Source organism: Pistacia vera, unplaced genomic scaffold, assembly GCF_008641045.1.
Source record: "Pistacia vera cultivar Batoury unplaced genomic scaffold, PisVer_v2 Contig214, whole genome shotgun sequence".
NCBI lineage: Eukaryota > Viridiplantae > Streptophyta > Magnoliopsida > Sapindales > Anacardiaceae > Pistacia > Pistacia vera.
Window position 1 is genome coordinate 2,065,303 of NW_022196018.1, and position 27,533 is coordinate 2,092,835.

Sequence of the window (27,533 nt, forward strand, 5' to 3'; positions counted from 1 at the left end):
CTTGTGAACTGACCACTATATAAGTTAAGTTATCCTACGAGTTAAGCTAAATTGGGTTCCAGCCCATTAACTCACAGTAATCCAAAACAAAGAATTGGAATCCTATTTACTTTCTACTTTACTCAAGATCCTGAATTGGTAAGTCTAATATGATAATAGCAGGGGATGATGCTTCCATCTTAATTGAGACTTACCATCTTAATTGAGACTTATCTAGCAAGTAGGACTCAAAGTTCTACTAGAACACCAACCTCCTAGGTCCATTATAAAAACAAAGTTTACAACTAATATGTAGCCCAAAATGTAACTGGCACAATTACTTATCCAATTATATCAATGGAAAGTAAGATAAAGCAACTATTATCATTAGTCTCACATATAGCTTACTACCTAACCGGAATTATAAAAACTATATTATCCAAAAAAAAAAAAAAAATTGATAATAATTAATGAGCACATATGCTATATAATTATAAACTAAGAATAAAAATTAATAGGGAGAACGACTTATACATACCCAATGTTTATCGAAACGACAAGTTGGTACCCAAAAGGTTTTAAAACGACACAGATCCGACGGGTCTGTGTCGTAACACAATTTTTCGGCCAGATTCGGGCGGTGGTGGCCAGAATCTGGCACTGTGGGTGACGGGGGTGTATTTGTTATTTTATAAAATTTTTATATATTGGGGTATTTAGTCAAATTAGCAAACCTAGGGGGTTTTTTAGAAATTTTTAAATTTATAAAAAACTAAAAATTAAACTTTCAAGGGCATTTGAGTCTTTTCACTATTATCTAACGAAAATCACTAACAGAATATGACGGAAGGTACCTATTTATCGTTTCAAAACTTTTTAGATACCAATGTCATTTCGACAAACCTTGGGTATGCATAAGTCGTTCGGCCAAATTAATATATTAAAACCCTGCCACAATGATCTCAATTAGAGTATATATATATTACCGGCTAATTTATAAAAATGACATTCAAATTTCAATTGGAATCTTGACTCCCTAATATAATATTTTGATCATTTAAAAATTTTCTTCTCTTTTGTGGTTGGAAACAGCATAAAATTCTGTCCAAATTGGAACCCAATTCCTTATCTCTGCAAAAATCTCATAAAAAGTTTTCAGATGGTCCATATTTGCAAATTTCAGACATAAACCCTTACTAGAAACAACCAATTGACTAAAACAAGAACAGTATTTTTCTAATTTGAATGTTCTGAAATGGGGTTTTCTTTGGTGGGTTCATTTGGTTCTCATGTTTGGTTGAAGAATTCTTGTCATAAGACTGTAAAGTTTCAAACTTCAAGCGGGAAAAAGAGGTTCAGTGTTAAATTTACTTCAAAGTTTAATTCTTGCCCAGGAAGAGCTTCAGCTTTGCTCTGTAAGAGTGAGGTGGTTGACTTTGAAGAGAGAACAAGCCCTCTTGAGGTAAACCCAGTTCTTAGTTTCTCTAAAGTTTCTAATTTTTCAAATTCTTTGTTCATTCAAGCTTCGACGTTTTGAGATTTGTTATATGATGAGTGTTGATTCATAAGATTTGAATTGCCATTTGCACTGTAGAAGTAGAAGCTAAGAGTTTAATTGAACGATTGGGAGAAGCCATATTGAGGTGGAGTAAAAGATAAATATTGCAGCCAGACTATTTAATAAGAACTGATTTGTTGATTTACATTTGCCTTTGCGTTTGTGGTATTTAGTTTTGATCTGATTCAACAAGACCTCAAAAGGATTGAATATGGCATGCTGTTGGAATTCGCATTTAGCATCTTGTCTCCCTTTTGCTTTCTTATTGGGAGAGGGAAAAACCTCTTGAAGATTCATTATTGCAGGTTTTCTGCATTTAGGTGCCACCTTGTGCCGTTGCTTTCTTGTTAGTCGATTTTACGAATATATGTCATGCATCACAGTGTCAATAAACATGGGGGAGCTATTTCTCTAAAGTGGGTTTATTGTTTGAAAGGTTAGAAAAGAGATAGAACAATGCTACGAACTCATACACCGACTGGGGAGGGGAGTTGTGTACTTGGGTTCTTCAAGGATGGGACCTGATCATCCACATCATGTTCAAGCTCTGGAGTTGAGTAGAGAGGCAAGATATCTCATATTATCATTTTCTCAAATTACTTTCAAATCAGTATTTTGTTAATTATGTATGTGCTGGGATGCATGGCTAACAAACATAAGGTGCATGCATTATTGAATAAAATTGTCCTGATGTCTGAGATTTTCCCCATTAGTTTCTTTGATTTTTGACTGCCATTGTAGCTGAGCAGATTGCTAACCTCCTGGACTGCACCACGTGGTCGGGGGTTGGTCCTGGGCTCATGGATGCTGTGACCAAAGGTGCTATGCAAGCAGGAAAGCCAGTTGGTGGACTTAAAATAGATAAAGAAGCAGGTGAATGGACAGCCTCTAAATTTCATCCCTACCTACCTTCAGAATCATATCTGACTTGCAGGTAATATTACTATTGCTACAAATTTTACCGACATGTCTCACAGGTTTCTAAGTTGTATGTACTACAATAAAAAATGTAGGTTTTTCTCTGCAAGAAAGCATGGCATGGTGGATGCTGCAGTTAGGAATAGTAGCTCCATTAGAACTGCAGTAGTCTCTCTCCCTGGCGGGATTGGTACACTAGATGAGATGTTTGAGATTCTAGCACTAATTCAGCTGGAAAGGATTGGGTCAGAGCTTCCAGTTCCTTTTCTTGTGATGAATTACGACTCGTTTTATGGGAAGCTATTCGACTTTCTTGGTGATTGTGAAAATTGGGGTACTTTAGCAAGAAATGAGGTTGCATCTTTATGGAAGATCTGTGACAATAACTCAGAAGCTTTGTCCTACTTGGAAGAATTCTATGATCTCCCTTCTATTGAAAGGCACGAAAATAAGTCGAAAAGTACAAGTGGAACAGGTAATGAGTTTCGGAGCCTATGAGAAAACTGATTCTCATACGACATTTCTCTTCAAACTGTTTAAATGAAATTGTGAGATGTTGTACTATTATTAATTATGAAACATAGAGACTGATATTTTGGCATAGCTGTAGAATGAAACATTCAGCTTGGAAACTTATCTGCATTGTCTCTTGGAAACTTATAAAAAAAAAATAAAAAGCAATTCATGTTCCCATTTTTGTTCACATTACAGTACAGCAACTAGGCTTGATACGTTTGTGATTCTTCATATCGCCCGGTTTCTGTTGATCTGGAGATTTTGCATCTGATGATGCGGCAGAATGCTGGTTCTGTGCATGGCCTTGGTACCCATAATCATATTCCATATGATAGAGTTGTATATGTTCTTTTAGTTTTGCTACCATCTTCAGAAAATCCCCTCTATCTACTTTACCTGAAATGTATGCATACCCTTGTTGTGCATCAATCCTGTAGGATGCACCTGAAAAAATTCACAAAAATTGGCCAAAACCATTCAAATCACCGTCAACAAATAAGATGAGAATGAATGATGCAGCAGAATTCATGACGAGAAAGAGTACCTTCTACAATGCTCAATAATTTGATAATAGATTTATGCCAACCAGGAGAGTCAGTCTCCACTATCAATCTACTAGTCTTCAACATTATAAATATTACAAAATAAAAAAATAATAATAATATAAGATACAAAGAACATATAAAAGAAATAAAAAAATGGGTGTTTGAGCTAGTGTTACCATGAATCCTGAGGATGAAGAACCCATAAGAAAAGTTGTGTGCTTTGTTCTTCTAAAATTGAGCAATGAAAGTGTTATTTATGATTATGAATTTTAGGGTACTTTAGGTTTTCATTAAGTTTCAGAATTTACCTTTCAAAATGACAAAACTCTAATTATGATCATGATCAGATTCATTTTCCATTTTAAATCATAGATATGAGATTCATATTCCAGTTTTGAATATGATATCATAAAATTCTCCATTGTTGAATCAAAGATATCATAAAATTCTTACGTTATTGTGAATCAAAATTGAATGGCAATTAGGTATGTGTATATATACATGCATAGACTTGTGATACTATTAATCTCGCAGTATCTCGTTCTACCATGTATAAATCTACTATAGAAGATTTATCATATCAAATTCTTAAGATTATAGTATGATTATACTTGTATTAATTTGTTTGTTCATGTGTCCCATTCATTAGTCATAATGTCTTTAATTTTCATCGTCCCAAGACATGGTTTATGTTGAAACCACAGCCAAAACACATACAATAATAAAACAGAAAAGTAAAAAAGACAATCGATTTACTCTGTTTTGTTCCAATAAAAAGAATTATATCCAGCATTCAAATAAAATAATGTTATTAAGTTTTAGTAATCAGTACAATACAATAATCAAAAGTATCGACATTTCACTCTAAGTTTTTCACTATTACAGAATGTATATAATAGAAGATTGCCGCCCACTCATCGTCTTGCTCTCTATCTTCCACTCTAAGTTTTTCACTATTACATAATGTATATAATAGAAAACTGCCGCCCACTCACAGGGAAGTGAGACCGTCGAATGCATCGGCATAAGCTGATAATCTGTCAAGGCTATACAAAGTATGAATCATATCCAACAATTTATAATTCACAAATTTCTTTGAATCAATGCACATTTGATAAAAAATAAAGATAAAAACAATTATTTATCTCATATATTAACCAAAAATTAACTCCATTATTTAATATATTCCAATAAAAAACAAAGTCGAAATTCAAATATAACATCCATAAATTGTTCTACCGGAAAAGCTTGTACAAAAATCCAACTAAAATCAAGGATTTGCACATTAGCACACACAATGTCTTACTAAAAATATATTTAAAATAAAGCGAAAATAAAAGCTTTTAATCTCATCTTTTAAGAGGAGATAGTCGTCTAATAGATTATTTATTTTATTTTTTTCCCCCCTAAAAGAACTCTAGCTAGTAAGAAATTCTGTCCCAGTAGCCGTAGTTTTGAAAATCATGGTATGAATAAGGCACCATTGGAGGCCTTTGAGGATAGAAATTATGATGATGCAAAGGCACAGGATGGTGGTTGTGCCAGTAACTTGAAGGGGGCTCCATTGGTTGACAATAAGCACTGCCATTGCCATAAGTGATTCTGTTTCCAGTCATGACCCAACAGAGGTCTGCATATTTTTCTGACCTGAGCTTCTTCAGAAGTTTACTCGGATTTGCTTTTCCTGTAATATACGCCATCCCTTCCTCTACATTTATGTTGTATGATGCACCTAAAAAAACATTTGGTTAAAAAAACGTAATAGCCTGTTTGATATAGAATTTAAATATAGATCTTCATGGTTGGAATGGGATAATAAAAGGGAAGTTTACCCTTGATTTTCCTGAGAATTTTCGTCATGGATTTGTACCATCCAGGATCAGAGGTGTCTACTTTCAAGCCACATGTCTGCATATGTAGATATACCCATCTTCCATATTAAAACTAATGAGAAAAAAAAAATATTAAAACAATAATCAAATGCATATTAGAGTAAGTGTCTAACCATTTTTGCATCACAGTTTGAAGAAAACATTCTGGTGTTTTAAAACAAGGTGAGAAGCTGTTTGGCAGAGGAGGAAAAAGTAAGCTGGTTGTTATAAAGGGTTTTATAGAGTTGTGGTTTTGTGTTCCTCAATGTACAACACAGTTAGGTTAATAAAGATTTTTAGATTCTTTTTGGATATTCTCCACTCGGTTGACTGTAATATTCTTTTTCCTATTTGGGATAACATTCATTTAGGAGTTTCTGAAGAATTTAGTTCCATATGTTATATATATATATTTGCAGTAAATCAAGATATATCATTACCTTCTGAATATTTTCTATAAGGGATCCTCTCATAGATTGGTATCTTTTTTCCTTTCATTTTATTTTTTTCCCTGAAAAAATAGACACTTCATTTCTTCAAACTGATAATCATTCTCTAAAAGGGTTCATGCAGAATTGAGAGTGTTTTTCTGCTTTTCTTAGGTTATATCAAACTTAAAGCTCAACCTAATCAAGAAATGTAACAGTGTCAAACAAAAAATAATTTCATCATTCTGCCTGCAACAAGCTTCAAAATCTCAACTAAGATTCTACATAAAACATTGTCACCACACAGGTAAATCTAAGAGAAACTGGAAAACATCACATGCCCAAGTTTATCAACAGGAAGTTGGAAAATCGTCCTCTTTAGGTTTTCTCAAGGTCTTGCAGAAAGAAGAGAAAGCACCCTTCAATTCATCAGGTAGAGGGAGTGAAAGAGGGAGTGCCAAGGAAGAAGGCCTCTTGAACTGCCCACTTATGTTTCTCGTGGAAAATGAATGAGCCATCGCTGGTTGCTGTTTGTTTAGCCCTTCAATGATAAACGAGAATGCTCCGAATGTGAGACAACTCTGTAAGAGAGCCTGGGGTGCACCTACATAAGCAAATGACACAAATAAACCACCCAGCCAGTGATAACTATATAAAAGATTTTGAATTAACTATATACTGAAGATAAAACTAACAAGAGCCCAACTATAACTTCAAATAATCAATATAATTTCTGAGAAGAAGCTTTCCTTGTAGGTGATAAATTATTCTTGAGCTAGACATGTCTGATAGATATTCAAAAATATTTAGAAATTGTTTATTTCTCTCACCAAAGGAAAATAGAGTGGAGCATGGCCAGAGATATTATAAGTTTACCTGGAAAACTTAGAGCAAGACCAGTGCAACATCCAGCTACTCCGGCATTAATTACTGCAGGGAAAGAACATTGATTATAATAAAAATCCAGAAATAATAAAAATGGAAAGTATTCTACTGTTAATGCCATACCATCATCCTTCCCTCGCAACCTCTTTAAGAAGCAGACAACCAAACTGTGTACTCCAGACAAAACTGCAAATGTCTAACAAGGAAATTTATAGATGCATGAGACTTTTATAGCCAGCAAATATTGAAAAACACTACATTGTTAATCAAACCATGACATTTAATCAAATTCTAACAAGACTAAAGAATCCACCCAAGATAAAAACCATGGAATTTCACATACCTTGGCATAAGATCCGGCCTCTCCAAAGGATCCTTTGAAGCCTTTCTTCTTAACCAACCCGGAACCTGAAACAAGTCCACGCAAGGCATTCTAAAGCATGAGCACAACAAGGTTAATTAACATAGAGCATCAGGAAGGAAATAATGTCTCAGTGAAATAAAACTTCCAAGGCAAACTAAATCACTAATTCATATGTCATTTGTGCATTCCCAACATAATATCCACGTAAATAGCACTCTTATCTAAGTTACAACTTAAAAAGTTCCATCTAATGTCAAAGCTCAATATTGCAAAAACAAAAAGCTGCCCATTTACTCGTTCTTTAAAGCAATCACCTCAAAGCTGCAAATAAGCTACAAAGCTTTACTCAATCATCAAAACAAAGTAACTCCAATACATACAATACTACCAACACTTATTCCCAACACAATTTCAACTAAATAACATCATGGACATCCAATTTAAGGTCCCTTGAAGCAAAGCAGGATAATGCAAAAACAAAACATTTAAAGCACAGTAATTAGAGGATAGAGTTAGAAAAAGAAATCCTAATTCGATCATATCAATAAATGGCATTAGTGCTTTCAAAGACGGAAAACACCCACATTCCCAATCCATCGCCAGATTCTCCAACCACTGAGATTATTTGGAGCTCAACTCATAGTCTTATAATATACAATAATCAGTCAACATTAACACCAAATAATAACTTAAACAGATCATTCACAATCAATTACCAATAATTCCGCAAAAAACCTTAAGCCACTGCGAAATAAGCCACAACATACCAAAACCATGAAGGTTTACAAAAAATCTAAAGCTTTGTCCAAAAGTTCAATCCAAAAACAGAATAAAAGCATGCCAGGAAAAACCCTAAAATCTACACATTTTATCAATGAATCAACTATCTAGAGTCAAGATATAAAAACATGCAAAAAAGAAATAATAAAAAAAAAAAAAAAAAAAAAAAAAAAAAAAAAAAAAAAAAAAAAAACCAAATATAACACATATATCAAAGAAACAACTATGTAGCGTAAAATATAAATGTTTAAGCACATTAAACCAAACCCATCAATGGTAACCAAAAAAATAATAATAATAATAATAATAAATTAAAGCTGTACAATACAATTCAATCCAAAACAAAAACAAAAATAAAACCCAAAATTCAAAACGCTATTTATAAACATACCGTAGCCGAAGATGGAGCCCATGAAGGCGCCGGCGAAGGAGTCGCTAGCGAACTGGACCAGGCACACTGCAGGGGAACCGGACGGAACAGAGACTAAAGATTTAGAAGAACTAGGGTTAGGGTTAGTTTCGGAAATAGAATTCTCATCGTTGATGGGGTTTGAAGAAGAAGAATCATCCGGCGCTGCCATGCCTAAATATCTGTATCTATCTCTTGTTCTCTCTCGATTTTATCTGATGAAATACACCAGCTACGGACAGAGACTGAACGAGTGTAAAACAATATTTATTTACTGTAGTTGAACCAGATACGACATGTCGTACGTTTTATTTTTGGAGAATATTCTCACACATTTTATTTGCATATACTAAAATTGTCAAATTACCTCTTTACCCCAAAACAGTAAACACTCTCCTTTACCGTGAAATGTGGATCCGATGAGGAAGTTCATCGACCTAAAAATTGAAATCTCACGTAACATGTTGATCTGATTTTCTTTTTTTAAAGACCAAGGTTGTTCAGATCAATTTACACGTATATCAATTAATCTTTCAAGATCTTGAAACTATCGATTGGATAAGAGACCTAGTGAGTAGTGTCTACCTTACGCGCATCTCAATTAATCTTTCAAGATCCTGAAATTATCGATCGGATAAGAGACCATATGTCGATCTGATTTTCTTTTTTTAATGATTGAGATTGTTTAGACTAACTTACGCGCACCTCAATTAATTTTTCAAGATCTTAAAACTATCAGTCGGATAAGAGACCTAGTGAGTAGTGACTACCTTATACATACCTCAATTAATCTTTCAAGATCCTAAAACTATCGTTCGGATAAAAGACTTAGTGACTATTCCTATTAATAATCAATGAGGGACCTCTTAAATATACATTAATACGGTAAATGACATCAGTTCATTATAGAGATCATTAATATCAGTTAGATCCCTTTACTAGATTCACTGATGAGAGGATGTCTGTGACATTTTGAGAACTAGGAGGGATAATCTTGATATTACAACAAACATTCGCATATTCTCAGTTCACCCACAAAGTAGTGCTGCACAACAAATACAAGAAAGCCAAAAAAAGGAAATGAAGAAAGCCAATAACAGAGGAAGTGGTCTAGATAACCCAAGTAGGGTCATTGCTCCGATGCAAGCTCATCAATGGATGGTAACTTTGCACAGGCAAGTTAAGGTTCATTTGACAGAGTTTTAGAGTTGTTAAGTCCACTTAGTAATGCTCTTGATATATAGCTCCAAATTCTGCTCTCCATGCTTGATCATCATAATCTGGGATTGCACTGCTGTGTACTGCTTCATCAGAATCGTCGCGATATAGCGATTGTAATGCAGATTCTGGCAATCTACTTTCTGCAAGATACTGCTTCATTGTGTTCATCTCCATCTTGTGTTTCCTCTTTACCTTCTCTATTTGCTTCTTTAACTTCTCATTTTCTTGCTGAACTTGGGAAAAGTTCTCCTGTAAAGGACATTTAACTCAGTATATTTCCAACAAGATGGCAAAAGATTTAAGACGAAACATGAAGAGAAATAAAGGATATGATATATTATGATTACCGCTGCCACTGAGGCTGCATGTTCAGCTTCCCTGAGCCTAACAAGGAGTTCTCCAGCAGCATGAACAGCTTCTGCAGTGTCTCTAAGCTGGATTTTAAGACTCTTGTTCTCCTTTTTCAGGAATTCTCTTTCCCTCTCCCTCTCAACTCTAACAGCTGAAAGCTGTGCGGCGAGGGATTTGGCAAAACGTGAGCCGTGACCTTTTGAACCTGCCTTCACTGCTGCTCTCTTCACCTCTGCTATCCCTTCCATGACTGCGCGATGACGTCCAACCAAGTCATTATACTTGTCTTGTAAATCAGCATAGTGTTCAACCATTCTAGCATGTCCAAGCATAGCTCTACTAAGTGCATCATCTAATTCCTCAGTGCATTGCTTCTCTGATCTCAGTTCCATTTCCACTTTCTCTGCATGCCGTCTGCTTGATTCAAGATCAACTCTTAAATCATCGGTTATACAAATCCATTCACTCTCCATTTCTATCCATCTTTCTCTTTCCTTCTCTAGTTCTTCAGCAGTATTAGGTCGACAATCTACACTCTTTCTCAGTTGAATGGATCGTGACAACAAAGAGGATCTCAGATTCTCAGTAGATTTGAATGGCGATGCATCAGTATATGACTGCAACTTGCTCTTCAAACTTTCTATTTCCTTAAGAAGTGCTTCCTTCTCATTCACATCAAATGAAGTATTTTTCTCCTGATGGTCCGAGACTTCCTGGACTTCCTTTATATCACATTTGTCATCCTTCATCAAAAGGTCTTCATGACTCGCCTCTTCAAGAGCCCCGACACAAAGAGCATTGCTTTCATGACCATGTTTGTACTGCTCTACCTGCAGAAATTCAGAATGTTGTCAATAATATGAAAGACAAGTTGTCAGATCCAACATTCGTAGATGTAAAAAAGAAAAAAATAATCACCAGGCGGTTTAGCTGCTCGATTTTTGCTGCTTGCTCCTTGCAAATATTTTCAAGCACCTCTCTCTTAATGGGCTCTGCACCATCCTGATACAAAAGCAACAGAACAAATAAATCTACACAGACAAAACATAGAATATTCTATGGCGGTTGCAGAATTTAAGTCTGGAGCATACTCTAGTCACTTGGGAACTCCCTTCTTCATTAACTGCTACAATCCATGTCTTCAGGCTATCCTGAACCTCATTGGAATTGTTATCGATTTTTTTACGGCAAGATGCACAAAGTGAAATGCCAGATGGTCTCTCTTCTGGTAATGTCTGAACAGAAGCATTAGCTTTGTCAACTTCAGGACAAGGTTTCAAAGTCAAGTGCTCAAAGGAAAACGCTACCGAAGATCTGTTTGATAGTGAGTTCCGCTGGTGATGGTCTATAATTTGCAAGCCTCTTTGAAGGCTAGCAGCCAAAGATTCAGTTGCACCTGGAGGCATCTTGCTTGACTGAAATGATGATCGCAGGTGCTCACTATGTTTAAGTGACTGTCGTAATACATCTGATTTGGAACTCTCTGACACATTCTTCTGACTTGCCAAAGGACTTGATGGAATGGCCATGCTCTTTCTCTGGATATTTCCAATTTTCGGAGACTCGGACAAAGTTGGTTCTTGGAGAAGGGTAGAGTTATGGCATGAGCTGATTGAAATGCTACTTCTAAATGCATGATTAATGGGTTTTGACGTGGTGGTAGGAAGTTCATTCTGAGGACCCTCCAGATTGATTTCTTCCAATTCAATTTCCTGCGGATAAGTCATGTCATCTTCGCTCATCAAGTCTGCCTCACAACTTTCATCTACCGAAGAAAAGTGGACAGAATCTCTGTTGTCAGATTGATCTCTGGAGCTTTCCTTCTCCTCCTCATCAGACTTATGTAACTTATCTAGCTGCTCACGAAGTACCTTAACATCTTCCTCGTCATAATTCACTTCTTCTTCGAAGTCATTATCTAGGCGTGGGAGCATCAAGGAGCGGTTAAGGCTTACTCTCAATTGATTAAGGCTGTCCCGTACATTTTTCCCTCTAAAGTGTCCATTTTTGCTCCTAACTGATTTACATACATCAGACTTCGCTCTTATTAGTTCTTCCTGCAAACAAAATGATACATATTTTAATAATAAATGTAACTAAACAGAAAATGTAACTTCTGCAGGAGAGAATTTGTACCTTTAGTTGACGGATCTGATCACTCAAATCATTAACATCATCCTCTGATATTTCATTTATTACCGGATCATTTCTTATGCATTTGATTCGTTGTCCAAATCTGATGGTGCTCAGTATTTCACCGATATTTCTGCTTCAACAACAAGCAAAATCTTAAAAAAATGACACCAGATATCTCAAGCACAGTTTCACGATAATCCCACGGATACTGATTTGTATAATTCAAACAAACATATTAAAAGTACAAAAACTACTCCCCTTTACATTTTATAAAACAAGCTGTGAGTAATATAAAGCTAACAAAACATTTGTTATTTAAACGTGCATATAAAGGATAACTTTGTCTCCTTGTTAAACTTGCAAAGCATAAAAAAATTTAATTAATTAATTATTGGACATGCAATAATTAATTATGAGAAAACCATTAAAACACAGCAGCAGACAATTGGATTTTGAGAAACAGAAGGGATCTAGTAGAAGTTCCCAAGTTTCCCAAGTTCCCTCCCCAAGTTCCCACTCTCTGTGGGGGTAGGGACTCCCCAAGTTCCCTCCCCAAGTTCCCACTCTCTGTGGGGGTAGGGACATGCAATAATTAATTATGAGAAAACCATTAAAACACAGCAGCAGACAATTGGATTTTGAGAAACAGAAGGGATCTAGTAGAAGTTCCCAAGTTTCCCAAGTTCCCTCCCCAAGTTCCCACTCTCTGTGGGGGTAGGGACTCCCCAAGTTCCCTCCCCAAGTTCCCACTCTCTGTGGGGGTAGGGACATGCAATAATTAATTATGAGAAAACCATTAAAACACAGCAGCAGACAATTGGATTTTGAGAAACAGAAGGGATCTAGTAGAAGTTCCCAAGTTTCCCAAGTTCCCTCCCCAAGTTCCCACTCTCTGTGGGGGTAGGGACTCCCCCTCCCTTCCCCTCGTTCCCTCCTCCCTTCCCCCACACTCCCTCTGTGGACCTTCCCCACACTCCCCTCTGTGAAATTCCCTCTGTGGACCCTTTGGGAAAGTTCCCTCCCCTCCCCCTCACTCCCTCCTCCCAAAAACTAGCTCAAAGAAGAAGAGAGACCAACACGTATACTCCATAACAACCCATTAAATTAGTGATATGAGACAAATACAACTTCTAACACCTTCCTTCACGCTCGGTGTGCCAGTCAAGTGCAATTAACAATCGTGTTGAAACCAGCACAACTACTATCATCCTCCCCCTCACTCCCCCTCCCAAAGGCTAGCTCAAAGGAGAAGAGAGACCAACACATATAGACCATAACAACCCACTAAATTGGTGATGTGAGACAAATAAAACTTCTAATACCTTCCCTCATGCTCGGTGTGCCAGCCAAGTACAATTAACAATTAACATCCTGACTCCAACCAGTAGTGTTGAAAACTACCATATCCTTTAGCTTAAGGTGATAGTTGATTTGTTTCTAAAATTCTGTATATAGCAACTAAAGTGAAGTTAAAATGGCATACTTGTTATCTGGGGAGACATTGCAGATAACCGTTAGTTTTGAATTGCCACCAAGTGATTCTCGCAGTAAATGCGTTAAACGGGAATTTCTGGATACAGCATCTTCAGGTTTTCCAGGTTGAGTTTCTTGTACTAGAGCATTTACCAAATACCTGCACCAATGAAACAAAGACATAATTGTTAATCATTCCTTTTATAATATTTTCTCTTTTTTGAAAGTAAAAATCTTCATTTAGTATGTTGGTCAAGGATTTATACCCAAGCTGTGAGAGGGTCTTCCTAACATATTTCCCTTCCTTTGCACTTTGTCTACCCACTTCATCAAGTTTGTTTCTATCTGCTCCAGCAAGATCAATGAGGCTGATTCTGCTAGTTTTAGAACTACTGAATTTTGATGAAGCTTCCTGTTTCATGAAATCAACCGCATATTTAAATGGAAGTCTTAGTAACATGAACAAAGAAAAATATCCTTCAATTGCATTAGGGACAATGAATCTGCAAATATTCAACGATACCTTGCACCAGGACTCTAAAATGAAAGTAAACACAATATGGGATCGTGAACTCTTAGAATTGATGCTTGTTGCTCCAACCTTTCTACTTGAAAGCCCCTATGAATCACACACGTATAGAAAGTTACAGGACAGAAAAGGAAGGTAGTTACTGGATAGAGCATAGGCAAAATAGAATGGTCTTGAGATATCTGCTTGCCTACCTTGATCAGAATCTGAGTTATATCCTCATAACTAGTCACATATTCTTCAGTCAAATTTTCAACATACAAGCCATTTTTGGGATCATCTTTTATCTGCAACAATTTAGACAAAACCAACTCTTAGCTCCAGGCATACATCACGAACACATAAAAGGGTAACAAGGAAAGGGACAGTAAAATTTGCACCTCAAGGTTTCGCTGAGTTGGATCAAGTAGATCCCCAATTTGCTCATTGTATATCTGCAATTATAAACCAATCAGACCACAAACGCATTACATTATGCAAAGCAATAAGCCAAGCATCACTTGTTAACGTTGAAATGTTTCACACACCTCAAGAAAAGAACAGCGACACTGATAATTGATTTGTTTTCCATCAGAGTTCTCTTGCTTCTGCACACAACAGTTAAAGCCAATCAGCCATGAACAACATTTCAACATAACTTAAGTCTTACAGACTATGAATTCAGGAAAACAAAACATACTCTCTGAATCTCAGCGAAGAGCTTCTGAAATATCCGAGGAACAATGCCCTGCTGACTTCTGGGTGAAGGATCCTCAACCATGGCACTTGGAGGCCCCCACATCGTGTAGGTCTTTCCACTTCCAGTCTTTTAAGAATCCAACAACATTTACTTAATACCAGCACATACACAATCAAAAAGCTCATAAAAACTACTAAACTCAAAGCATTAATTCTTAGATACCTGCCCATACGACAAGATTGAAGCATTGTAACCAGCCAATGCGTTTTCAACCAAGGGGACACCAACTGACTGAAATATATCCTCCTGGTATGCATCAAACAACAGCTTATAATTCAATGCGAAGAAATACAGCAGAAAACAAAATGATAGAAAATTGTGAAATTGGTTCACTAAATAAACTAACCCACTTTAATAGACTAAACTAAATTGAATAAAATCTTTCTGTACAATATCCTGGTCAGCTTATGTTTGTTGCCAAAAATACACAAGACAAGAAGATAGAAAAATATGAGATTGGTTCACCAAACTAACCTAACCCAGTTTGTTAAATTAAGCTAAATTCAATTAATATTTATCTAAAATACTCTTCTGGTAAGCATCAAACAGTAGTTTGTGTTTTGAAGCATAGAAAAAAAATGATCCAAAAATGTAAGCTTTGTTCACTAAACCAACCCAATTTCTTATAATTAAGCTAAACTTAATTAATTTATTTGTCAAATTGTAGCAAATAGGAACAAAAACAACTCAATTCCATTAATTACTCTATGTTTGGTTGCTAAGTAAATCAAAGAAACTGAGTCAACCCAGAAGAAGATAAGTGTCAAACCTGATTAGAATTCGAGTCGAAAACCGAATCAAATGTAAATTTACGATCCCCAACAGACAATGAATCCGAAGAAACCTTCCTCACCGTCCGGTTCACATCTCTTTCATGATCATACACTGGTCTAACCCTCACCACAACCTTATCATATATTTATATAACAAAATCAATCACAAAAAACGCATTTATTAGGGCCTCTTGTATATATAATTAAATAACAATTCAAATTTTAAAAAAAAAAATTGAAACATGGAGTAATTCAGTGTACCTTCACTGGCGGATCTGAAACCGGTGATACTTCACAGTGAGCGTCCGGTTCCGGGAACTCATTTTGACTCTGTGAATTCAAAAATTCCACAACTTTTAGTAATTTTTAAGCAAGAAATTGAATTAAAAAGTTCAAAAGCAGTAAATTAGGTTAATTACCTTGAGTGGTGGGTCCTGAGATTTGGACACTTCAGGGTGACCGTCGGATGGGGCAATCTGGGCTTTGAAACTCAACGATTTGGAAGGTGATAGGGTGGGCGAGAGTTGCTTGATGTTAGGGTGGAGTGGAGGATCGTTTTCGTTGTTGGATTTGGGAATTTTAAGGTTGGTTTTGTGCTTCGAAGAGAGAGATTTAGAGAGAAGGTTTCGGATTGATGAAGTAGTGCTGTGCTTCATGTTTTTGCTTTTCTTGTTTTCTCTGTTTTTGTTTTCTCGATTTGCAGAAACACGCAGAGAGAGAGAGAGAGAGAGAGAGAGAGAGAGAGACAGAGATGAGTTCAAAAAGTATAGAGAAGAAAGAGCGTGAAGAAGAGCGTTTTTGAATTGAGGATGGCGGAGGAAGATGACCGTTGGAGATGTGACCAAGGGAGGGAGTTATTCGTCCATTAATAAAATTCAAAAATATAGCCGTTGGAATCGACGAAGCCAAGTCATCTCACAGCTGTTATTAATTTTATTGATTTATTTATTAATTTTCAAAAGTGCAAATGTAAGTGTACATAAATTAAAGTTTAACTATAAGTTAATTACGTAGACTTCCCAGAGTTTGAACATCTCACAGGAGGATGAAAGAAATGGTTAGGTTAACACAAACACCCCATCCTTTTAACTTTATTAATTATTAGGCTCTGGTAGGGTTACTTTCTTTACAAGCCTATTAACATAAAAAACTAGCAGTTGTCCCCCATAATTAGTCACTTACACCATCTATCATCTATTTTTTGTCTTAAAGTTAATAGAGGAAAGGGTAAAATAAACTTTTTATATTAAAAATACTAAATCATATATTAAACATTTCAAAATAATAATAAAATATTTAGAAATTTTTTAAAAAAATATATACTTAAGATATAATATTATTTTTACAAGAATTTACTTTTAAAAAAATAAAGAAAAAAAAGAGGTGTAGGATGATCAAAGATCTGTAGAACCACCATTCTTAGATCTCCAGAATGGACGATCTTTTTAGATCTAGTCAAGGACCAATCCCAAGCAAGCCCGGGCCTAGGCCCGTTTGGGACTACTCCTAAATGGGATCAGTTGTTCATGGGCCTGAGACCGATCCTAGGCCCATGAGCAATTTTAGGAATCGGACCGGTCCTATGGGCTTGAAAATTTTCTTTTTCCCCCTTGATCCTTTTTTATATTTTAGGGGCAAAACAAAATTTTGTAGTGGGTTTTTAGTATTTTTCAAGGGTAAAATTTATAAATTTTTCAAGGCTTGGAAATTTTTTTTTATTTTTTTTATAGATTTTGTAAAACTTTCTTTTAACCCTTATAATTTATGTTTATTTCAAAATTTATAAGAGTTTTATATAATTGTACAAGGGACTAAAACAAAAACATTTAAAAAAATTTGAGCTCACGCCCAGGGCCTTGGAGGAGGGACCGGGCCCTCCTCCTTAGGCCTGGTCCTGTTTTGGGACCAGGCCTCCTAGGACCAGGTTTTTTGGCTGGGTTTTTTAACCCAGTCCCAAATGCCCACCTCTAGATCTTTTCTTTAAAAAATTATTATTAAATTTTCAATTTACAAAAATATATATTTTGAAAAGTATACTTTATTATTTGTTTTTTTTTTTTTTTTTAGTTTTTATATTTTTACTTTGCAAAATATTTTAATTTTCAACTTTGTGCACTTCTCTCAATTAATTTAACATCAAAATTTGACGGTAGGAAGTGTAAGTGGCTACTTATAGGGGGCAAGTTATTAATTTTTTTATAATGAAGGAGATGTAATGGAAATGATCCTAACGGCTAACATAAGTGAAAGAAGTGCGGTGTTCATGTTAAACTTAATGATCTTTTCTATGCACCTGTGAAATATTGAAACCTTAAGGGAAGTCTATGTAATTAACTCTTAATAATAATAATTATGCAATGTTTGGCTTTATTTAAACTTAAATATAACTCTTAAATAATCCTCCAAATGAACTTTTAGTTGGGATTAATTTTAAAAAGCACCATGAATTTAATTCATTATCTTTGAATTAAATTGATACATTGAGTATGTTTATTTATTTATTTTTATTTTTTTTGTAAATAGAAAAAAAAATTAAATCTATATTTTAAAAACAATAAAAAAAACTAATTTTATTTGGAGAATTTAGAGATGTATAGATGGGGTGAGGTGGGGTGGGCTATTACACAATCTTTTCAAGGCTAGGCTTGGGCTGATCATAATGGGCCTAAGCCCAGTAACTCCACTGAGTACACCAGCCCAATAACTTTCAGGCCCAGCCCATTAAGCACAGTAATCATTAGTAAATTTTTCAAAAGGATGTGGTCCTACTATTTTAATTGCCAATTGCCCACTCAGCCCTTCATTTCAAAAGCTTATCTAGAAGCACTTTGAATGCTCAACTGTTTTTTTTGACACATTATTGAGGACAAAAAATGCAACCTAAATTTCAGGCTTTCTTCTCCAACTACTTAATTGTTTTCCCAAGCAATACATGAAAAAAAAAAAAAAAAGAAAAAAGAAAAAAGGGCTAATAAAATTTATAATAATGTGAAACTTTCATTCATTTTCCAAGACTTGTAAACTAGTTTACTCCGTCAATTTGAAGACTCGAAAAATTTTCGGTATCTTGATATCATTTTTCTGACGGATAATAGTGTGTTTGTAAACCACTAGCCTTGTAACCGAACGACAAGACTTTAGTCACTAGGTGGATTGCCTAAAGGTCTTATGTTTGAGTCCGACAAAGTGGTCATCTACCACATTTATAACTACCTAGCATATTGAGTTTCTAGAGTGTTCAATAGATCCGAGGATTAGTTAAGGTACGCGCCACTAGCTTGAACAACTGGTTATGTTTGTCCATATTTTCAAAGTGTTTTTTTGTGAACAATCAAAATTTTCTAATCACACTGAACCCAAACAAGTGATATTGTTAGCTCTGGACTCATTAATACTATTTTACTAATTGAGCATGAATGGCTACAATTTTCTTCAAATACTTCCAAAATCAGCCATGCTTAAAAGGAAAGTTGAAAAATTAGGGTTTTAACTTTAATTCAATCATCAAAGTGGCATTACAAGTTCAATTTTTGTGGCTTAAATTCCAAAGTGATTATAAGCCAATTGTGAATTTAAGTCTAATTTGGTGAGTAAAATGTCAACATGTTCATGATGTTACTAATATAATTAATTAAACTTAGAATAAGACAATTGAGTGCCAGTATAATAACAAGAATGTTCCTAATTTTATTTAATAATTTATTAACCCCTTTGCTTAATCAATCAATTAATTAATTGTATTGGGTTTTGTGTGGAGTTGGGTAATTATATCTAGGATGCCTTGTCTTGTGCTATAAAGTCAAAGATGGATTAAAAAACCCACAGATTCAATAATTTCCCAATACTTTATGCTTCATTGCATTAAATATCTATGATATGGTTTCAATTGGAGTCAAGATGGTGTCATTGACAAGTACACCATAGTACAAAATTCATTTCATTTGTAAAACTAGGATAAAAACTTCTACCAGAATTCACTGATGTATCGTATGATAATTTATTAATATAAAATTTTAAAAAATTATTGAATATTATAATCTTGGTTGATAATTGGAGCCTCCAAGATTGACATCTCATTGAAGCAAAGGGTTTAGATAATTGGTATGAACACCATAAAGGGTTCAAGGGACTACTAAAATAATTAATTAATTTTATTTAATGACACTTGAAATCATGCTTTTAATAGATTAATTTGGTTCTTGAGAAGTATTTGATTGGTGGCAAAGGGCAATTTAAAGGTTAAAGAAAAAGAAAATGAGTTCAATAAATTCAATAAAATTTAAGTCTCATCTATCTTTGTCGCCTTTTATCATCCTTTGAGAGGAAAAAGCAAAAGAAAATAAGAGTCAAGCGATAGAAAAAAAGAGATTAAACCATCAAGCAACAAAACAGTTGAAATACAAAGAAAACGACTTGGATAGATGGTCTAGGAGGTCATCCGCCATTTCCGTGAAAGTCTATTTTGAAAATTATAGGGTCTATAGTCATACTGTTATTCGTGTGATAATGTTTTCTTTTCTGATCAATATAAGTTCGTCAATAGATTGAACTTTTAAATAAAATTTAATAATTGATATCGTCTCGATAGTGTTGCATATCAGTATGTAAACATTTTTCATAATTTAAAGACATAATTAAGTTGATGTAGGAGATTAGTGACCCCATATGAGACATTTAATTAAAAAGCAAAGATAATCCCACCTAATTAGGGTTTGATTTTTATCAATTTGGGTTTGGATTAGTATTTAATTTGAAGAAAGCAAGATGACCTTGAAGAAGCATGTTATAGGGCCCATAAAAAATAAAAATAAAATAAAGATAGTGCTTTTCTCCCCCTTAGTGGAGGTTTTTGCTATTAAAGTAGCCATTTTTCTAAGTTCTACACATCCCTTCTTTTTTAGGGGTTTTGATTGATTAGCATCTACATTTGTGAACCCTTTCATTATTATTTCCTCTGTATCATTGATGCAAAAGGAGAAAATTTACCTATGTCTCATATCACGATGAAAAACAATAAGACGGTAGATTCAAATACAGTTTTTTGTTTTTCAAAATACTGAATACAAAAAATCTTATGAAAGCACTTTGATTAAAATAAGTTGAAATGTTTTCGAACTTGTTTCGAAAAATCCTATAACTAGTGTAAAATCAAGAGAACAATTTTTTTCAATTATTTTTATAGCATTAATATGAAAATAGTTTCTAAATATCATATCAATATACACCTTTTCAAATATAAAAACATAGAAATAATTTTTTAATCATATTTTAATTTTTGAAAATTATTTTCGATGACCTATACCTGGTCGTCAGGGCAAGTTTAGCCTCGATGAGTAGGAGGGCGTGACGATTGTTGCAAAACTCAGGGCGCAAGCCAGAGAGAGCAGTCGTTGATACAGATCTTAGTGGTAATAGCAAATTTCAAATCGAACTTGAAGGCCGAAGATGGGAAAAGTTCATGTGACGATAACTTGACGGGGGAAGCTTGTTCAGATTATAAACCAACATAATCGACCAATAATTATTGGTTTGGCAACTCAATAATGCCCCTCATGAACTATCTAATTAAAAAAAGGGGGGTATTATTGGAGTGTCTTAATAATAGACAAGTCACACAACATTGATGGGTATATTTGTTTTCTTGCCACTATTTCTGTTATTTTCCTGTCATTTTATTGGTATTTCTATTAGTTGGGTAAGGCTTTAATTAATTAATTCTTTAAATAAAAAGTTGAATGGTCTAAATCTACCAAATAATTGACTCCTTCAAGCACACAAAAATCAATTCCCAATTATTATTCAAAATCTAGATAAACTCAGAGGAGGTTTTTTTTTTTTTTTTTTTTGTTTGGGGAGGTAAGGTATGAACGCGTTTATGACTAAATAGATATAGTTTGTTTGTGACGGTCATATACTAGAGCTAACCAGTTTCTTTAATTAATTGAACGTACTAATAATAATATATAGGCTCGGAATTTTCATCTTATTAAAGCTAATGGTAGTAAATTCTTCAATAAAGGGGAAAAATGTTTAGATTCGGTAAATATGAACACTGATTATAATACAAAAAAAAACATTATTGTGCGCGATAGAGTCATGACGGTAAGTATGGACGTGAGTCATTTGATGCTTCCTTTGGAGATCTTTTAGTAAAGTTAAACAAGTTAACTTTAGTTATAGACCAACCACATATAATGAACGTTGAGGATTTATTGGATGTAGGAATATAACCAATATGTGAACGTACAAATAATAATCATGTAGGGTTAGTTCCTCATGCGCTAAAACCTAAAAGCTTCTTCAATAAAAAGGGGGAAAATGCTTTTCATTTGATAAAGATGAACGTACAACACATTCAAGATTTTGTTTTAAAAAAATTTTGAGGGCAAAAATGTCATAAATGTTTCATCAAATAGCACTAGTACTAAAAGAAATAAAAAATCATGTAAATTCTGCAAAGGGCACATGGGAAACCAGAAATTATGGTCCAGCAAATTTAAATTTAGTACACAATTGCTCTGTAGATGCTCATCCATCTATGGGGGCTTCAACATATGCTATGATGATTGCCTTTGAAATTCAAACCCTAATTATTGTTTAAACATTCATTCATTTCCATTTTCTTGTAAGGTATTACTATTTACTCTAGGGCCGTTGTTTAATTTGAAACACACCGTAAGCCACATAACAGTGTGGTCTACGGGCGTGTTTCAAATTAAACACCCTACAAACTAAAAGGACAAGTAGTCGCAATGTATTATGGTAGGTGGTCCAAAGTTTGAACCCAAAAACTCAAAAAAGAATGCAAATCTCTTTAACTGCTAGACTATCCCTTGGGGTCCACAGTTCCAGATTTGATTTCCTGTTAAACACAAAGATAGTACTTCTGCCCATGATTTATTTGGGGGGCTGTGACGATGAATTGATATCCGATAACTCCCTTTGAATATAATTGAGGTAAGCATAAATTGATTTGACGCCTCAATTATTAAAAATAAAAAGAATCGTAAACCCTATTTATAAAATAATCATTTTGTTTTCTTCTTCTTATATTGGACTAATAATGTTTTGTTTTGTATTGATAAATCTATATAAAAGATAAATCCCTATAGGTTGAGATTGTCTTACACGCCAACCTACACTAGTAGGATTGATGTATAATTTTTTATATTAAACTTGTAACATTAACTAAAGCATGAATTATTAAAGTTTAATACATGAATATTTACTAATTTAGGGGTTATTTAAACTATTAAATTAAATATACATAAATCGGAATAATGACTCATTAATTATGTCACAGTCCATCCATTATTCGTGATTTCAAAGTCAATATTTAATTTATTAGTATTATTTAATATCATTAATTAAAATATATGTGTAATCCAATATGTGTAGATGTATATAAGTTATATAATTGATGATTATTAAATTAAAAACCTATATATTAGCTTGTATTACCAAATGTTATTGTAATTTTATCGTAATATCATAGATTTTAGTTTCGTTTTAATACAACGTTATAACAATAAATCAATTTAAAATTTGTAAACTCTCGACATGAAACTTATAAATAAAAGAAGTAAATGAAATATATTTTCGAAAGCCTATGTACTAGGTTGTAATATCGTATTATTGCTGTGATATCATAAATTTAGGTTTCGTTTAAACACACTGTTTTAACAATACATTAACTTAAAATTTGTAAACTCGTAACATGAAATTTGTAAATAAAAAATGTGAATAAAATACTTCGTAAATTTACTTCAATGGAAATAATAATAATTTAAAATTTATAAACTTATAATATGAAATTGATATATATTCTTAAAGTACGAATTAAGAGGGTTCTGCATGACTTCAAACCACAGTCCTATGTTTGATTCTCTGTTAGGTGCAAAGTTAGTATCTTTGCTCATGATTTACCTGTGAGGGCTATGACGGTGATTGTTGCGGGATAACTTTCTTTGAGGATTAATAGGGGGGATAAATAATCCAAAAACCGAACCGAATCAAAAATTAGGTTTTTTTACAAACCGTTTCGGTTTTCGGTTTGTGAAATTCAAAAAACCGGTTCGGTTTTCGATTTCTGTTGGGTGCAAAGTTAGTATCTTTGCCCATAAATTTCGGTTTTCGGTTTACCCTAAATATAAAAGCAAAAAAATTATTATATATAAAATAATAAATATATGAATTTAGGGACTTAAATGAAACATTGAAGAATTTTAAGGATAATTTGAAAAGCGGTTAATCGGTAATTGAACCGAAAATTTGGTTCATTTTCAGTTTAGTTTACATTCAGTTTTTAATCAAAACCGATGCAATTTTCGATTTGCATAAATCGGTTTGATTAACATGATTATTCCACCTCTAAGGATTAATCGATGTACGTATAAACTGATCTAGATACCTTAGTTAATAATATATATATGAGACAATTAAATCTTATAAATTTTTTTTTATAATTCTGATATAATAGTTTATAATTAATCAATTTATAATAGATCATATATGTTTGATTATGAATTAATCAGTTACAAATTGATACGTTTATAAGGAGGAGTGACAGAGGGTGTTATTAACGTTGAAAAAGGTGAGTAGAAGAGAGTATTATAAACGTATTAACGTTGAGAAAGCGAGGGAAAAGAGTGTAATTAACGTTGAAAAGATTGAAAAAGAGGAAACAAAAAGACACAAAAATCTGAAAATCCCAAGATAAACAAAGAAAAAAAATCCCAACAATGAGAGAGAAGGTATAAACAAACGGGGGGCGAAAGAAAGAGAAGGGGAAAGAGCCTGACAACATTGACAAAGGAGTCCACAGTTGAAACAGTGAATGAAGACTCATCTTCTGTTCCATGTCCCACCTGCAAGAACGCACCAATCTCTCCTCTAATTGGTCCACAATCGCCCGTCCCCAGCCAAGCCAAGCCAAGAGCGTGGGGCGGTGTTTCTCTAAACTCTGTTGTCTCTACACTCTTATTTTAATACCCAAAAAGCGTTAATATCCCTTTTTTTTTTTAAAATTTTATTCCTCACTGTTCATCTAAAAAAGAAACAATCAATTTTTCCATATATACCTACATAATACCAGACCTCTTTTTGTATACCCAACTGAATTCGCAGGTTTTGTTGGATTTTATTCTCTTATCACTTCACTTCTCAAGATACTACCTGGTTTACTCAACTGGGTTTTGGCTAGATCTAGAGCTTTACTCTAACGGGTTTTTTGACTTTGAGGCTAAAGGGCAGGTGAAAAATTTAATGAGCAATAAAGGCTCAGGCTTTGTTGTTATAATCACTTTGTTCGTTTCTCTTTTTTACTTCTGCGCTTTGAATTTAGTAGGTATGTTTTTAGAATTGTGTGACATGATCTGGGTTACTGTGTTTTTTTGGCTTTGACTGTTTAAGTCTTCCTTGGATTCCGGTTTCTGTGTTGAAAAGTTGGTTGCTTTATGGGAGTCTGGTCTCATCTAGCCATAACTGTTTGTGGGTCTTTGATTGTTTTTAAGTTTATGGTGTTTTCGGTTTTTGGAGAAGTTCACTTTGAGAAAAAGTAACCGTTTTTTTAGGGTTTTTGCCTTCTGGGTTTTGAGAATTTTGTGGGGTTGGTACTTGGTTCATGTGAAAGGTTTCATTTTGGAAGTGTTTCTGTTTCTGGGTTTGAGAATTGTCTGCTAATTTCAGCTTAGGCTAAGGTAAAACTTTAAATTTAGGGTTTTATTTCAGCTCTGGGGTTTGTTTAATTTTGAGCTTAAGTTATGTTTTGGTCTTGTAGTTTGCTCCTTAGTTTTGATAGTTGATTAACTCTGAATTTTGTGTAGGATTGATCTTTGTTTTAGTTCAGGGAAGTAATTCAATTTTGGGTTTGGATGCATTGCCGTACTTTTGGGTCTAAGCATATTAACAGTTTTAGAATTTGGTTCAAGTGTTACCAAATATGTTCTGAAAGTTAGTTCTTAATCTATGAATATCTGTTCTAAGTATCAGCTGGTTTTTTAATTTGCTTCAATTTCTCAGCTTTGACTTAGGATTTCATTTGTGTTTTGCTGATTGTTCAGTTATATCTTGTTTTGCTTTTCCAGGTTCAATCTCTTGGTGTTCCCATGGATTCTCCACAATCTGTTGTCTCACCATTTAAGAGCGCTGTTATTGCTGAGCCTGAGAAGCAGAAATCTGAATTTTTTGCCCACACTGGCAGCGTAACAAAGGGAGGTCAAGCTCAAGCTCAAGCGAACAGGAAAGAAGTTGTTGTGTCTAACCTGGAGAACTTCATTGGTGTGCTTGAAGTTTACATACATCAGGCTAGGGACATCCAGAACATCTGCATTTACCACAAGCAAGATGTTTATGCTAAGCTTTGTCTCACTAGTGATCCTGAGAGCACAGTCTCCACCAAAATCATCAACGGTGGGGGGAGGAATCCAGTATTCAAGGAAAATCTTCGACTTAATGTTAAAACTGTTGATTCCTCCCTGAAATGTGAGATATTTATGATGAGCAGGGTGAAGAATTATCTGGAAGACCAATTACTGGGATTTGCTTTGGTGCCTTTGTCTGAAGTAGTCGTCGAGAATGGGAAGTTGGAGAAAGAGTTTTCACTTTCTTCAACTGATCTCTTTCATTCTCCAGCAGGATTTGTTCAGTTGTCTCTTTCATATGCCGGGACATCACCTGAAGTAATGGCTATTCCTGCAATGCCTAAGCCTTTGGCAGCAGATGAAACCTCAGAAATGTCTGAGTCTCTGGATAAGATTGAGTTCCCAGATCCGAAGATTGTGAATGAGAACCAGATGATGGTTTCTGAGTATTTTGGGATCCCATGTGAAAGCTCCGAAAGGACAGTCATCTCTCAACATTGATGGATGTTTTGTTTTCTTGCCACTATTTCTTTTATTTTCCTTTTATTTTATTGGTATTTTCTATTAGTTGGGTAAGGCTTTAATTAATTAATCTTTAAAAAAAAAAAATAAAAGTTGAATAGTCTAAATCTACCAAATATTGACCCTTCAAGCAACACAAAACAATTCCCAATTTTTATTCAAAATCTAGATGAACTCGGAGGAGGTTTTTCTGGGCTTTGGATTCATCTCTTTATAATCAATAAAAACACATAAATGTTACTTGAAAATTAGCATAAATCAATTTGAAAGCTTCATAAATAAGACTCATAAAATTAAAGCTTGGGGTCCATTTGATTGCAAGAACTAGAATATATGGTAGCTTTAAATGTAGAATATAAAATTTCTTCTATGTTTGATTTTTTTTTTTTTTTTTTTGGTAAGGTATGAACGCGTTTATGACTAAATAGATATAGTTTTGTTGTGACGGTCATATACTAGAGCTAACAAAGTTTCTTTAATTATATATGAACGTACTAATAATAATTATATAGGCTTAGAATTTTCATCTTGCCATTAAAGCTAATGGTAGTAAATTCTTCAATAAATAGGGGAAAATTTTTTTTGATTCGGTAAATACCAACACAGATTATAATTAAAAAGAAAAATTATTGTGCACGTAGAGTCGTAACGGTTAAGTATGGACGTGAGTCATTTGATGCTTCATTTGGAAGATCTTTTAGTAAGTTAACACAGTTAACTTTAATTATGATTCAACCACATTATAATGAATCGTTTGATAGATTTATTTGGATGTAGGATATAACCGATATGTGAACGTACAAATAATAATCATGTAGGGTTAGAATTTCCATCATGCTATAAAACCTAAAAGCTTCTTCAATAAAAGGGGAAAATGCTTTTCATTTGATAAAGATGAACATACAACACATTCAAGATTTTGTTTTTTAAAAACATTTTTGAGGGCAAAAATGTCCTAGATGTTTCATCAAGTAGCACTAGTACTAAAAAGAAATAATAATCATGTAAATTCTGCAAAGGGCTCACATGGGAAACCAGAAATTATGGTCCAGCAAATTTAAAATTAGTACACAATTGCCCTGTATATGTTCCATCGCATCTCATGGCGCTTCAACATATGCTATGATGATTGCCCCTTCGTAAATTCAAACCCTAATTATTGTTTAAACATTCGT

At 34.2% G+C, this 27,533-nt stretch overlaps 5 protein-coding genes across 5 annotated transcripts; 2 read left to right on the forward strand and 3 right to left on the reverse strand.

Moving 5' to 3' along the window:
- The first annotated feature begins 1,033 nt into the window (after positions 1-1,033).
- LOC116129851 (probable cytokinin riboside 5'-monophosphate phosphoribohydrolase LOGL10) lies at positions 1,034-3,092 on the forward strand. Its single transcript, XM_031415577.1, has 4 exons — positions 1,034-1,441; positions 1,974-2,102; positions 2,287-2,471; positions 2,551-3,092. The coding sequence occupies exons 1-4, from the start codon at positions 1,235-1,237 to the stop codon at positions 2,951-2,953; spliced, it is 924 nt and encodes a 307-aa protein (XP_031271437.1). The 5' UTR covers positions 1,034-1,234; the 3' UTR covers positions 2,954-3,092.
- A 1,573-nt stretch (positions 3,093-4,665) lies between these two features.
- Positions 4,666-5,541, reverse strand: LOC116129841. Its single transcript, XM_031415571.1, has 3 exons — positions 5,522-5,541; positions 5,349-5,424; positions 4,666-5,248 (listed from the first exon to the last, which is right to left on the reverse strand). Exons 1-3 carry the CDS (start codon positions 5,522-5,524, stop codon positions 4,938-4,940), a joined length of 390 nt encoding a protein of 129 aa, XP_031271431.1. The 5' UTR covers positions 5,525-5,541; the 3' UTR covers positions 4,666-4,937.
- Positions 5,542-6,031: 490 nt separating this feature from the next.
- On the reverse strand, positions 6,032-8,546 carry LOC116129905 (chloroplastic import inner membrane translocase subunit TIM22-2-like). The gene is made up of 5 exons (XM_031415643.1): positions 8,236-8,546; positions 7,044-7,108; positions 6,824-6,896; positions 6,692-6,745; positions 6,032-6,419 (listed from the first exon to the last, which is right to left on the reverse strand). The coding sequence occupies exons 1-5, from the start codon at positions 8,423-8,425 to the stop codon at positions 6,166-6,168; spliced, it is 636 nt and encodes a 211-aa protein (XP_031271503.1). The 5' UTR covers positions 8,426-8,546; the 3' UTR covers positions 6,032-6,165.
- A 687-nt stretch (positions 8,547-9,233) lies between these two features.
- LOC116129786 (kinesin-like protein KIN-12F) lies at positions 9,234-16,204 on the reverse strand. Its single transcript, XM_031415520.1, has 16 exons — positions 15,895-16,204; positions 15,737-15,805; positions 15,472-15,609; positions 14,865-14,948; positions 14,643-14,768; positions 14,491-14,550; positions 14,344-14,397; positions 14,158-14,250; positions 13,958-14,053; positions 13,701-13,846; positions 13,445-13,594; positions 11,962-12,091; positions 10,917-11,882; positions 10,744-10,827; positions 9,822-10,655; positions 9,234-9,723 (listed from the first exon to the last, which is right to left on the reverse strand). The coding sequence occupies exons 1-16, from the start codon at positions 16,129-16,131 to the stop codon at positions 9,475-9,477; spliced, it is 3,516 nt and encodes a 1,171-aa protein (XP_031271380.1). The 5' UTR covers positions 16,132-16,204; the 3' UTR covers positions 9,234-9,474.
- Positions 16,205-24,734: 8,530 nt separating this feature from the next.
- Positions 24,735-26,337, forward strand: LOC116129838 (protein SRC2-like). The gene is made up of 2 exons (XM_031415568.1): positions 24,735-24,821; positions 25,562-26,337. The coding sequence occupies exons 1-2, from the start codon at positions 24,740-24,742 to the stop codon at positions 26,335-26,337; spliced, it is 858 nt and encodes a 285-aa protein (XP_031271428.1). The 5' UTR covers positions 24,735-24,739.
- Positions 26,338-27,533: the final 1,196 nt, after the last annotated feature.

Bases quoted from the DNA above. Each gene is read 5' to 3' on its own strand.
- LOC116129851 (XM_031415577.1), top strand. From the start codon at position 1,235: ATGGGGTTTTCTTTGGTGGGTTCATTTGGTTCTCATGTTTGGTTGAAG. The intron at 1,442-1,973 runs GTAAACCCAGTT...ATTGTTTGAAAG, and splicing joins AGAGAACAAGCCCTCTTGAG to GTTAGAAAAGAGATAGAACA. The intron at 2,472-2,550 runs GTAATATTACTA...TAAAAAATGTAG, and splicing joins GAATCATATCTGACTTGCAG to GTTTTTCTCTGCAAGAAAGC.
- LOC116129841 (XM_031415571.1), bottom strand. The intron at 5,249-5,348 runs GTAAACTTCCCT...ATGTTTTTTTAG, and splicing joins AATTCTCAGGAAAATCAAGG to GTGCATCATACAACATAAAT.
- LOC116129905 (XM_031415643.1), bottom strand. From the start codon at position 8,425: ATGGCAGCGCCGGATGATTCTTCTTCTTCAAACCCCATCAACGATGAG. The intron at 6,897-7,043 runs GTATGTGAAATT...TTTCCTTGTTAG, and splicing joins AGGCCGGATCTTATGCCAAG to ACATTTGCAGTTTTGTCTGG. The intron at 6,420-6,691 runs GTAAACTTATAA...TTGCTTATGTAG, and splicing joins TCTTGCTCTAAGTTTTCCAG to GTGCACCCCAGGCTCTCTTA.
- LOC116129786 (XM_031415520.1), bottom strand. From the start codon at position 16,131: ATGAAGCACAGCACTACTTCATCAATCCGAAACCTTCTCTCTAAATCT. The intron at 15,806-15,894 runs GTAATTAACCTA...TTGAATTCACAG, and splicing joins CTCAGGACCCACCACTCAAG to AGTCAAAATGAGTTCCCGGA. The intron at 14,551-14,642 runs GTATGTTTTGTT...TGTTGTGTGCAG, and splicing joins TCTTCGCTGAGATTCAGAGA to AAGCAAGAGAACTCTGATGG.
- LOC116129838 (XM_031415568.1), top strand. From the start codon at position 24,740: ATGAGCAATAAAGGCTCAGGCTTTGTTGTTATAATCACTTTGTTCGTT. The intron at 24,822-25,561 runs GTATGTTTTTAG...TGCTTTTCCAGG, and splicing joins CTGCGCTTTGAATTTAGTAG to TTCAATCTCTTGGTGTTCCC.